Source organism: Mobula hypostoma, chromosome 25 (assembly GCF_963921235.1).
Source record: "Mobula hypostoma chromosome 25, sMobHyp1.1, whole genome shotgun sequence".
Taxonomy (NCBI): domain Eukaryota; kingdom Metazoa; phylum Chordata; class Chondrichthyes; order Myliobatiformes; family Myliobatidae; genus Mobula; species Mobula hypostoma.
In genome coordinates this window covers 7,843,183-7,856,659 of record NC_086121.1, presented here as the reverse complement: position 1 = coordinate 7,856,659, position 13,477 = coordinate 7,843,183, and the positions used below count along the sequence as shown (strand labels likewise).

Sequence of the window (13,477 nt, the reverse complement as noted above, 5' to 3'; positions counted from 1 at the left end):
ACAAACAGTCCCGAAGAAAGGTATTGGCCCGAAATGTTGACTGCTTACTCTTTTCCCTAGATACTTCCTGGCCTGCTGAGTTCCTCCAGCATTGTGTGTGTTGCGATGCATTTCATTGTATGTTTTGACAGGTATTTGACAATTAAAGGTAATCACACTAAAAAAAAGGCTGACCATTTAGGACCTAGAGCTTCCTATTCAGCAAGTTTACACTGGGGCCTCACAGTTTTCAAGTTTAAGGTTTATTATGTCAGCTGCCACTGACAAGTTCAGGCCTCAGACCCACTTGACATCACGTCACTGAAAAGGGTTATTCAATATTACTCATCTGCTCCACCAAAAAGTACTTTTACAAGACAGCCTTTGATCAAAGTATCACTCAGTATAGAGAACGCAAGGCAACAAGGAAGGGGAAGATGAGAGAAATTGAGGAGAGGAGGAGGAGGAGAAGGAGGACAAGCTTAGAAGGTGATCAGTGAAGCCAGGTGGGTGGGGGAGGGCGGATGAAGTAAGAAGATTCCAACACACTCTAGTCCAGAGAGTTTACATTTATATCAATTTTGATATTTTTTGCTTCAGAATTTTTCGGTACCCAAACATCAGGAACAAATTAGTTAGAATCCTGAAGAAACTGACCAATACATGAAAATCCAATTATTTGGTAGGACTGTTAAAAGATAATGTTAATTTGCTCGTATTTTAAAAGGTAATTATATGTGCTATCTACTGCCAACCAAGTCAGAATGAGCAGACATAAAGCTTTGAGATTTTGTAGTGATACTACAACAAGCAGTATGTAAAGGAGGAATGTGCCTCAGGCTCGTGACAGAAGATGCAGGAGTGTGACAGAGGAAACACTAAGTGAAACACACATTGTCTCACAAAAAGAGTGTAGATCAAATCTTCCCATTAATACATCTAGGGAGCAAAAACCAATCACAATCAAAATTGCAATTTGGAACAAATGGACCAGAATGGGGAAAGGACAGGTAAAGATTAATTGAGAATTTGTGAACTTAAAAAAAATGACAAGCAATGCAGCTCTTAATTTATGACAAACTTATCTATCTATTGAATGTTAATATTCGATGAACACACTACAGTTAGAGTGGCACAGTAGCATAGTGATTAGTGTAATGCTTTACAGTGCCAGTAATCTGAGTTCAATTCCCGCCACTGTCTGTAAGGAATTTATATGCACTTTACAGTTTAGGTTTCCTAAAGTAATGCAGTTTCTTCCCACATTCCAAAGACGTGTGTGTTAGGATTAGTGAGCTGTGTACATGCTATGTTGGCACTGGAAGCACAGCGACACTTGCAGGCTACCCCAGCGCACCCTCAAACTGCATTGACTGTTGAAGTAAACGATGTATTTCACTGTATATTTCAACTGATCTGAATTTCACATACATTTATCATATTTACCAGGATGCTGCCTGGCTTAGAGAGTATGCATTATGATCAGAGATTAAGGGAGCTAGGGCTTTACTCTTTGGAGAGAAGGAGGATGAGAGGAGACATGATAGAGGTGTACAAGATAATAAGAGGAATAGATAGAGTGGATAGCCAGCACCTCTTCCCCAGGGCACCACTGCTCAATACAAGAGGACATGGCTTTAAGGTACGGGGTGGGAAGTTCAAGGGGGATATTAGAGGAAGGTTTTTTTACTCAGAGAGTGGTTGGTGCATGGAATGCACTGCCTGAGTCAGTGGTGGAGGCAGATACACTAGTGAAGTTTAGGAGACTACTAGACAGGTATATGGAGGAATTTAAGGTGGGGGCTTATATGGGAGGCAGGGTTTGAGTGTCAGCACAACATTGTGGGCCAAAGGGCCTGTACTGTGCTGTACTATTCTATGCTCTATATGTACATCAAAGCACATCATGTAATGGGTTGCTTGCATTAACAGCCAACACACCCAAGGATGTGTGGGGTTCAGCCACAAGATTCACACTTTTGGGCACCAACAGAGGATGCCCACAATGCTCTGCAGAACAACAGAGAACACAAAACTTCTTCAATTTCCTTTCCCTTTTCTTCAATTCCCCACTCCAGCCTCGTAACTCTTCTCACCTGCTGATCACCTTCCCCTGGTGCCCCTCCTCCTTCCCTTTCTTCCACGGTCCATTCTCTTATCAGATTCCTTCTTCTCTAGCCCTTTGCATTTTCCACCTAACACTTCCCAGTTTCTTACTTCATTCACCACCCCATCCACCTGGCTTCACCCATCACCTTCAAAGCTTTCCTCCTCCCAACTTCCTATTCTGGCATTTTCCCCTTCCTTTCCAGTCTTGATGGAGAGTCTTGGCCCATCTATTCTTTCCTATCGATGCTTCCTGATCTGCCCAGTTCCTCCATCATTTTGTGCACATCGCTCAGGATTTCCAGCATCTGCAGAACCTCTTGTTTACACAAAACAGAACACAAACAACAAAATTATATCAGCAAAACAAGCCGCTTGTCTCCCTCCCACCCACCTACACACATGAACAGTCCTCCTACTTCAGGCCTCCTGGCCTCTAATCTCCTGGTTTCGGCCATCAAGGTTCAACATCCGATTGACCTTTGGGTTCTGATCTTCAGTATCAACCCCAAGACTAATCAAGGATGAAATCCTGAATTCCAGGCTCATCACCTCACCAGCTCTCACGACTCCTCTCGCACGGACATCTGATCCGGGACCCATCGACTTGGGACAGCCGTTCATCCAGATGGCCTTCATCACATGGCCATGTCACTGGCCCGAGCACAGCAGAGGCCTATACTTCTCTATATCTGTCCTTAAACCCTAAACTGAGCTCTAACTCCCCTCACTGCTCCCAAAACCATACTTACAAACTTTTAAAAAAACTAAATCTAAGCCATAATCTCAATGGAGAGATCAGCTCGGCACCATCTTGACTGAAAGACGAGATAAATTAATCTTACCTTTCTCTCTATATTCAAGATCACCATGGACTTGACTGACTCCCACGAGAAATTGGCTTTATATAGTTTTCTTACAAGCACCCAATGTGGTCACAATGCCTTGTGTTCTCAATCCAATTTTGGGCCTTTCCCATGAATAAGTATGCTAACCCTGTTTTTGCATGGCCAGCATGGAGCAGCAAGGTTAATGCTAAAAAGGATATCCCTCTGCAGCGTCACTGTCAAAAGGAGAGAATGGTTATGGCTCAACATTTGAGCAGGGTTGCCGGAGTCACAATTTTTAGACAAAGTACAATTATGCATCAATTTGGAAAATGACGTACATGATGAGACACTACTGAGCCACCATTAATAAACATCTCCAATGCATCTCCACAGTTCCATCAAGACAGTCTTATGGTCATTAACTGTTTCAAATTAAATTCTGAGAAATCCAAAATATATAAACTGTTTGCTTTCCACAGATTTCATACGCCTTCCTGACCACCTCCTCAGGTTGAACTACAGTTATCTCACTGACTGCCTTATACGATTCTGAACAGAACTTCTAACCCATTCCCATGCTTGGCAAATGCTACCATCTACCACCTCCATGTCACCCATCTTCCTGCCTAACCCTCTGCTGAATTGCTCATCTATGCTTTTGCTGGATTTAGATTCAAACATTTATGTAATCCACTCACTCTCCAGCTTCTACAAATTGACAGCTACCTGTTAATTTCTGAATGATTCCTGGGGCTAACAGAGGATCAGGCTGGCAGATGCTAGCAATTACAAAACCAGAATGTTTAACGAAATACAATTCCACACGAAGGAAGATAATCACTCAATGAAACAAAACAGAAAATCACTGGCATAATGGTAAAGACAGACCTACACCGAAAGGATTTGAAAATGATTTTTATAAAATCAAGAATATTATCAATTATTGGTCTTCTCTGTAGAAGATTTCAGGCATCAGAACACTATTTGATGCTAAATTGCTTCCAAGTGAAAAATTAAAACACCTATACTCCTTAGCAATCCTGTGCACAAGAACAGAAATCAGAAACTGGCTCTGCAATTCACAATACATTGTGTAATTATTTTTTTATTTTCAAAGATCAAACATGAAAAAAGACCGTGTTAAATTTGTTCAACATTCATCTGAAAAACACCCATGTTCTCAGGGAAATCATCACCAACATCCTGATTAACAAGATTAGTTCAGTGCCAGGAGATGAGCCATTAAGCTGTCACAACTCAACTTGTGCTGAACCAAGAATTCATCTGGGTTACTGCAGTTTGCTCTAAGTGGCCCCGACACACAATGTGATAAAGCAGCGACAGTAATACCAATGAGTTCAGATGAATCAACAACAATCATCAGCAACAGTTTGCAGTCCCAAGTGTCATCTTGACAACATGCAATGGTGGTCTCAGTAAATAAGTTGCAAAAGGTAAGGTATGAATATTTGCATGATAGATGTGAAATGAACATTGATTCTGGAGGAGTACAATAATCCAGATAAAGTTATAAAGTTAAGATTCACTAAACACGGTAACACTGATCACATTAGATGTACTGCAGAGCACTGCAACATTTCCATTTTACAATAACATTAAGCTTAATATTGCAGTAAAATTTCTACATTATCTTTTACTTAATAGGATTTCACTAGGTTGGAATTACATACAGTACATTTCCATCAGATGTGTTAGACTATAATTATTGGCTGCATTCACATTTATATACTGCTGTTGACTGTACCCAGATAGTGCAGAAAACGTCATTACATAGACTACAGCTTTGTACTTCAATGTTTACATAATGTTTTAATTACAAACAGCGCTAACAGGCTTTCCAGCAACATTAAATATTGTCAAATGATAAACAGCAGATTAAATAATATGTTTTTAAAGCTACAACAAAATACAAGATAAATAGTTAAGGCTGAAACTAAATCAGACAATGAAGTAGATGCAAATCTGCTTGAATCAAACCACTTCCAACTCTTCTCTTAAAAGACCTATGGCATTTAGTCTGATTTAAGATTTTAAAAGTTGTAACTTTTAGTTCCAACAATGTCTCCTGCTTTCTGAAAATGATTTTACATTGGCAGTTTCAGATCAGAAACTCACTCTGGTTACTTACTTCTGAGTGCAAGGTCCCATCAGTTCTAATTCAACAACTTCAATGCAAACCTCTCAAGTCTCTCTGAGAACTTTGAAACTTGAAACATTTAGATAACAAGCCCTTTGCATACCCTAAAATGAGCAGTTACTGAAACGCTGTGAATGGCTGTGATATCCAATTTGAAAATGTACATAAGTAAAGAGCATATTGAATTTTTGAGTGGGCAATTTATTAAAAGCAGACTACATAAGCCTACAAGCATCACTTCTACAACACATTACATGAATTCTACTTGCCATCTAAACTTGGACCAATTAAATGAGTACATAATATTTGTTTTTAAATGCTGAGAAGGTTCAAAGAGACAGTAAAGTTTGAAGCAAAAAAAAGCAGCTGCAGGGCTTCCAATACAAGCAAACTTCAGAACATTTTTAAATGATTAAAATGCACAGAATGTGATAATAGGCAGAGAAGAAGTAAAATAGGTGGGACACCCTTTTGAATGCTGAGACATTTGAAATAAAATACAAGATAATATAAATACAATTCAAAAATAGAAAACCTTTACAAGGAATCAAAATATTTTAGTGCATTAACTGAAAATGTATAGAATTTTAAAATATATGTATTAAATACCATGAATATGTACTGCACAGAAATAGCAATTGTGCATATGTTAATACATCTAGATCTAAATATTGAATTACACATTATCTGATAAAGTTTAAGAAAGGAAAGCCAGTAGCACTACTGAACTATGTCCCAAATTACATTCACTGGGATGCAGCAAATATATGAAGGCCAATTTTACTGGCGACTTAAATAACAGCTATTCAGCATTCAAAAAAGTTAAGGAAACCAGACTTTGAAAGTAGCATTTGCAAGAGAAAAAAGAAATTGGAGCTAGTAATGGATGGGATGATGATGCCAGTGTGATAGTAACACTTGCATAAATATTAAAGCCTTCCCAATGCATGCAAGAAAACTGATCTGTAGAATTAATTTTATTGTAATGCAAATTGCCAAGGCGGCATTTATCTTAAACATAATTAGTTTCTTTTACAACACAATGAATTTAAATCAAAGCCATCAAATCACCCACTCACTAGCTTGAAGCCAAGAATGCAAAGTTTTTTTCTTTTAAAGAAACAGTAATCATTTTTTCTGGACCTAAAATTTGGCTGATTGTACCTTTAAGAAATCAAACACGTCCACTTTTTTTCCATGTTCAGAACATTCAATGTCTCATTAACTTTTCTTTATTTTTGTCTGAGGCTAGATAGAGGAGGTTCCATGATTCTTTAAAAAAAATCAGTGCTATTATATTTGCCAGATAAATGTTAGTGTTACTGGTGTAGCAGGTAAAGGAAAGAGAGAATCTGAAACATGAGAAAATATGCAGATGCTGGAAATCCAAAGCAAAACACAAAATGCTGGAGGAACTCAGCAGGTCAGGCAGCATCTATGGAAAAGAGTAAACAGCTGACGTTTCAGGCCATGACTGCTAAGTTCTTCCTCGAGTTCCTCCAGCATTTTGTGTGAAATAGAATCTGAGGCTGCATCACAAAACTGATGAGTCAAGCGTTAAAGCATCGCTAGAGTTTAACACAAGGAATAGCTGTCTTTGTGGAATATAATATCATCAAGGACCCCCATCACCCAGGACATGGTCTACCATCGGGGAGGAGGTACAAGATCCTGAACACACACACTCAATATGCTGAAGCTTCTTCCCCTTCGCCATCAGATTTCTGAACGGCCAGTTAACCAACCCACGAACACTACGTTATTTTTGCACTACTTATTTAATTATTTTTATACTTTTATTTCTTTCTACAATTTATATTATTTTATGTACTGCACTGTAATGTAGCCACAAAACAAATTTCACGACATGTCAGTGATATTAAACCTGGTTCTGATTCTTCAATGTGGCACATGTTCAGTCAGAACTGTAGCAGGGAAAAAAGGACATCCACCATCACTGCAAGTTTCTAAATAGGACAGAGCACCAGAGCTTAAGGAGCTTAATTTTCTATGGTTTTCATTTGGAAATGGAGATAATACTAAATTGGCCTTATTTGTGACAGATTTATCAATCTGAAGAGCTAGAATAGTTGCAGTCATTTAAAAAAATCTAAAGTCATATTAAAAACAATGTCTGGTCATTGGTAGTGATGCCTTTTACATTAATATTCAAAAGAAATCCACCAAGTAAACAAATTATAGATTATAGCCACAAGGAGATATCATAACTCCATGGCTTAATTTTTTTTAAAATTAAGGCTGCAAAGTGATGATAAACTATCACAAGCAGTTGATTAAAAACTATTTGCAGTTTTAATTCCTCTGTTAAGAACAATTAATTTTGAACGGTCTAACAGAATTCCGCTTTATATTTCCCAAGTAGAATTTATTATTTAATTTAAAAATTTTCAACTTACAATTTAAAATTTTCGTTCTTGTGAATTAATGGCCACAGTGAATTTGTATTCTCCTCGTACAGATCAAGTCTTCTAATTCGGGTCTCCTCTACATCTCAGCTTCCTTCATTGCACCATTGGTGATTGTGTGGCACATTATTAAAATAGATTCACCAACAACTTGGAGGCACTTATTTATTTCTCCAATGTCAACTTGTGATGACCAGCAAGTAATGGGAACATTCCGGAAATTATTATTAGCACCAGGATTCAGTTTAATTGCTCGCCATAGTGGGCACAGCTAAGCATAGGTGATCAGCTCTCAGATTAGAGCCAGTTAAGGCTTTGGTCACCTTCCAGTTTCTCACTTCATCCCCCCTCCCTCACCTGCTTTCACCTATCACCTGCAAGTTTGTGCTTCTTCCCTTCCCCCCTCCTTATTCTGGTTTCATCCCCCTTCATTTCCAGTTCTGAAAAAGGGTCTCAGCCCAAAATGTTGACTGCTTATTCCTTTACATCAGGGGTTCCCAACCCTTTTTATGCCACAGACCAATATCATTAAGGGGTTTGTGGACCCCAGGTTGGGAAATGTTGCTCTACATGGATGCTGCCTGGCCTGCTGAATTCCTCCAGCATTTTGCGTGTTGCTTTGGACACCAATTGCCCCTGTAGTAATGTTTGACTCTGAGGGTAGGCTGAGAACCCTAATCGGAATAAACAAAATGCCCCCAATTCTGATTCGAGCTATTGAATTGTTTAGCTATGCCATTCTTTCATAATATTTATTAATTTAATATTTTAAAGGTTATTTTTCATTTCATGCTTTTTATATAAAACAAAGGAGCAGACCAGTTCATTTTAATTAAGCTGGCCTATGAACATGGTGGACCTCAGGACAAGGACACTTGTGTTTCAAACACCTGGTCTTTAGGACCGCACAGAGTGCTTAGATGGAACAATGTCAATGGAAACACTTCCCTTCACAACCAGCAAACAAGCTCTAAGATTTTTTTTAAAAAATGAATGCCCCTGTTCTGCTATTAATGTGCATAATTTGGAGTACTGTGAGCAGCTTTGGGCCCCTTAAGAAAGGATGTTCTGGCACTGAAAATGGTTCAGAGGAAGTTCATGAGAATGATCTAGAGAAAGAAAGGATTAACATATGAGGAGTGTTTGATAGTTCTGGGCCTGAACTTGATGGAGTTTAGAAGAATGAGGGGGATCTCACTGAAACTTATCAAATACTGAAAGACCTAGATAGACTGAACTTGGAAAGAATGTTTCCCTATAGTGGGAGATTCTCAGTCCAGAGGGCACAGCCTTAGAATACAAGGACATACCTTTTAAACAGAGAAGAGGAGGAATTTTTTTTAGCCAGAGGGTGGTGAATCTGTGGAATTCATTGCCCCTGGTGGTTGTGCAGGTCATCATTAAGTATATTTAAATCAGATGTGAATAGGTTCTTGATTGGTAAGGGCATCAAAGGTTACGGGGAGATGTCTGGAGAATGGGGGTTGAGAAGGATAAATCAAGGCTGGAACAGACTCTGGGCCAAATGGCCACGTTAATTGGCTTTATGGTCAATTAAAGTGTTAAACTAACATTACAGCAATTTGTGTGCATGTGAATTAAGCTAAAAGATCTATTGACAGTCTTTAAGTAAATTAATAGCAATTATGTGACCTATAATATTCCAAGATCATCCAAGAAATATGATGACATTTGAATTTGTGCCTAATGAAAGTAAATTTAGCCTAAATTCTATGGAAAAGAGTACACAGACGTGAGGTTTGATTTTATAGGATTGTCAAGTCCAGCTCATTCACATAGGTCAAAGAATAATGATGCTGCAACTTTAAATTCCTCAGGAGACAACCAAATGTTGGGAAAGCGAAATAAGAAACAGCATTCCACTGTAGGAGGACAGAATCAGTTACACAAGAGTTCATATGCTGCCACTGTTCATTGTTCAGACTCTGACCTTCGTGCTCTGTATTGCCGATGGCCAGTTGACTTCCGAGTAGCGATGGCTGCAGTGAATCCCACTAAGCAACACAAGGAGGTGGTGCTGAGTTTCAGAGTGTCGAGCCACCCAGGAGCATCAGTCTGCAGGTAATCCTCCACCAAATACAAACTCATCACGGCCAGCCACAGAAGAGAAGCCATTGCGTCAATTCTCCGCAACCTAGGGGAATTTGATGTGGAAGAAAATTAGATACTTTAAAACAATGTTCCAAATAAACAGAGGCAAGAGAAACTGCATGAACCAGTTTACAGCAGCTAAAAAGCCACAATTCAAACTAACAAACCAGCCTGATGGTGTGAACATTGATTTCCTTAAACTACGGTAATTTCTCACCCCCTCTTTCCATTCCCCATTCTGGTTACATGCTCACTCCTTTTCTTCTCATCTACCCATCACCTCCCTCTAGTGCCCTTCTTCCTTCCTTCCATCTGATGGTCCACTGTCCTCTCCTATCAGATTCCTCCTTCAGCCTTTTAGCTTTGCCACCCATCACCTGCCAGCTTCTCACTTTATTCCTCCCTTACCCCACCCATCTACCTACACCCTCAGATGGTTTCACCTATCACCTGCTAGCTTGCACTCCTACCTCCCCAGCCACACCTTCTAATTCTGGCGCCTGCCCCCCGCCTTTTCCAGTCATGATGGAGGGTCTCTGCCCAGAACATTGACTGATTATTCACCTCCACTTTTTCTTGTGTCTATAATGAGGTACCTGCCCACTTTCTTAGAAGGAGAAGGTTGACTTGCACTCTGTATCCTCCACTTCGGTATGGTAAAAATCAAACCGTTTAGGAGAGGAACCTGGCCTCATCCATTTGTAAAGAGTCCTCCAATTATCCTAGTCAAATGTTCTTTGCACACATCTTGCAGTTTTATTTAAAATTGACTTAAGGTCACTATCTGCCTCTACCAGCTAGCTGTGATTCCAGATAATTCATTACATGATCTTTCATTGGTTCTTCTGCAATTATCTTAAACCTGTGGTTTCTGGACATAAATCCACTTTAATAGAAAAATCTATATTCATTTGGGTGAATATGAATCTGCCAGCTAAATCTTCTCATTAACTTCACTGCTATAGAGGAGAATAATATCAGATTAAAGTCTGAATATTTCAGTTTCTCTCCAGTGGTACCTTAAATTTGATAACTATTAAACAATTCAAGGGATTTTTTTTTTGTTTAAAGTCAGCAACTTACAAGATTTCAGAATTCACCATTGAAGAGGAAATGATGAAAGCATATGCACAGTAATATTCCTAAAGAGAATTAGATACATATTCGAGAAATTTCCAGAACTGTGCCAAAAGATGAATGGGATTAATTAATGGCTGTTTCAAGGAGTTAAATCAGAGTAAGATGCTTTGCAATATTTAATGCTGCTTAGTGTTACTGTAGCAGAATTATGTATGGTAGTCTCAAGAAGGCTGGATTCTTCTGCAGTCAAATCAAGTAGACTGGGTAGGTAAGTGCTCTCTACCCTCACACTCCACTTCTGCCACTTGAGAGGCCATAATTAGGAATTAAGATCTGCAAGACTTTAGCTGGATTACTGACTTTCCCTTTAGCTGCCAGTCTTTGGCAAAGCGCTGTAATGTGAACTATGACAGCTAAAGGTGGCGTCCCTAAACTGTGCAGACTTTCAATACACACTCAATGGCCACTTTATGAGGTACACCTATTTGTTAATGCAAATATCTAGTCAGCCGATCAGGTGGCAGCAACTCAATACATAAAAATGGTAATAGGGTTCAGTTATTGTTCAGACCAAACATGAGAATGGACAAGAAATGTGATCTAAGCAACTTTGACTGTTGAATGATTGTTGGTGCCAGGTGGGGTGGTTTGAGTATCTCAGAAATTGCTGAGAGTTTACAGAGAATGGTGCGAGAAACAAAAGCCATCCAGTGAGCAGCAGTTCTATGGGCAAAAATGCCTTGGTGTTTACCTTGTTGGCTGATAGGTTTTAGCAAATTATAGAGCAGATTTTTGCAAACATAGCTCTCACTGAACAATGTTAGAAGGTTAATAAACAAATCCATTGAAAAAGGACAGCACTGACGTGAAATAGATTCTAGTGAACACCAGCACTTGAATAGCCAGTTTTTAAACATCAACGCCCTCGATAAAAAGAGTACATAACCCTGAGCAATTTTGATCGATGTCAAATTATTGTCAGTTGGATGTTGCTTCTCAAGTGCCAGGGTCAGGGATGTCTTGGATGGGATCCATGGCATCCTAAAGGAGGAGGGCGATCAGCCGAAAAGCGTAATTCATATTGGAAACAACAGCATAGGTAGGAAAAGGGACGAGGTCCTGAAGGGAGAAAATAATGACTTAAGCATTATGTTGAAAAACAGGTCCTGCAGGGTAGTAATCTCAGGATTGCTGCCTGTTCCACATGCCAGTGAGAGTAATAGGATAATTTAGCAAATGAATGCGTAGCTGAGAAATTGGTGCATGGGGCAGGGTTTCAGATTTCTGGATCACTGGGATGTCTTCTGGCGAAAGTATGAGCTGTACAATAACCATGTGTTGCACCTGAACCCGAAGGGACCAATATCCTTGTTGGCAGGTTTGCTGGAGGTGTGTGGAGGGTTTAAACTAATTTGGCTGAGGGATAGAAACTGGAGTGACAAGGCTGAGGATGGGACAGTTGGTATACAAGTCAATGCATTGTGTAGTGAGATGGTGACAAAGGACAGGCAGGTGACAGGCAAAATTGCAGTCACTGGGATGAATTGAAGTATAACATGGGGGCAAAATCAAAATGGGTGATGAACACAGAACTAGGAATATACTGTATTTGAATGAACACTGTGTACAGAATAAAATAGATGATTTTGTGGCACAGTTAAATATTGGCAGGTATGATGTTATGGACACCTGCGAGTTGTAGCTGAAAGATCATAGTTGGGAGCTTAACATCCAATGATACACGTTGTATCGAAAGGACAGGCATGCAGCCAGTGGCTCTGTCGGTCGGTCGGTCAGTCAGTCAGTAAATAAATAAATAAAAAAAATCCTTAGCAATATGTGACATAGGATTAGAAGGCATAGAATCACTGTGAATAAAGCTAAGAAACTGCAAGGTAAAAAGACCCTGAAAGGAGGCATGTACAGGTCTCCAAACAGTAACAAAAATATGACCTAAAATTACAACAGGAGATTGAAAAGGAATGTCAAAAAGGCAATGTTAAGATAGTCATGGGGAATTTCGATATGCATCTAGATTGGGAAAACTCAGGCTGGTGCTGAATCCCAAGAGGGAGAGTTTGTAGAATGCCTACAAGATGGCTTTTTAAAGCATCTTGTAGTTGAGCCCACTAAGAGAATGGCAATTCTCGAATGGGTGTTATGTATTGACCCAGATTTGATTAGGAAGCTTAAGGTAAAGGTACCCTTAGGAGGCAGTGACCATAACACGATATAATTCACCCTGCAGTTTGAGAAGGTAAAATTGAATGCATCAGTATTACAGTGGAGTAAGGAAATTGGAAGCATGAGAGAGGAGCTGGACAAAGTAGATTGGAAGGGGGCAAGTCATTGGGTATATTTAAGGTTGAGGTTGATAGGTTCCTGTTTAATTGGGGTGTTAAAGGTTACAGGGAGAAGGCAGGAGAATTCAGATGAGAGGGATAAAAAAAAATCAGTCACGATGGGAAGGTGGACCAGACTCAATGGGCCAAATGGCCTAATTCTGCTCCTAAGTAAATTAAAAGACTTTATGATGGATTGAATCCAGAAATGGCTAATAATGTTGTAATTTGAAATGTATTCAAAAGTGCAAGCTCATTTTAATCATGAAGTCCAGAAACAACATTATTGTTTTGCATCACATCAAGTACAAATGGCTTGGCTGATTTTAAAGCTTTGTTCTACAGTTTCTAAAGGATATCAGTATTGCAAATTAGACTTACTTCATCACCTGATAGTGAACAAGAGAAGGCCGAAGAGGTCACAAGTATTTAAAAAGTTCCTAA

The 13,477-nt window shown here is 39.3% G+C and overlaps 1 protein-coding gene across 4 annotated transcripts in view; it reads right to left on the bottom strand.

Moving 5' to 3' along the window:
* The window catches only part of tmem201 (transmembrane protein 201), a 168,209-nt gene that overhangs the window by 105,408 nt on the left and 49,324 nt on the right, over positions 1-13,477 (bottom strand). For 3 of the 4 annotated variants that reach the window (XM_063033497.1, XM_063033498.1, XM_063033500.1), the window contains exon 6: positions 9,451-9,654. In XM_063033497.1, coding sequence (XP_062889567.1) covers positions 9,451-9,654 — 204 coding nt within the window. Of the gene's footprint in view, positions 1-3,315; positions 9,655-13,477 lie in introns of those variants that run through there. The other variant, XM_063033501.1, reaches the window with a different exon arrangement.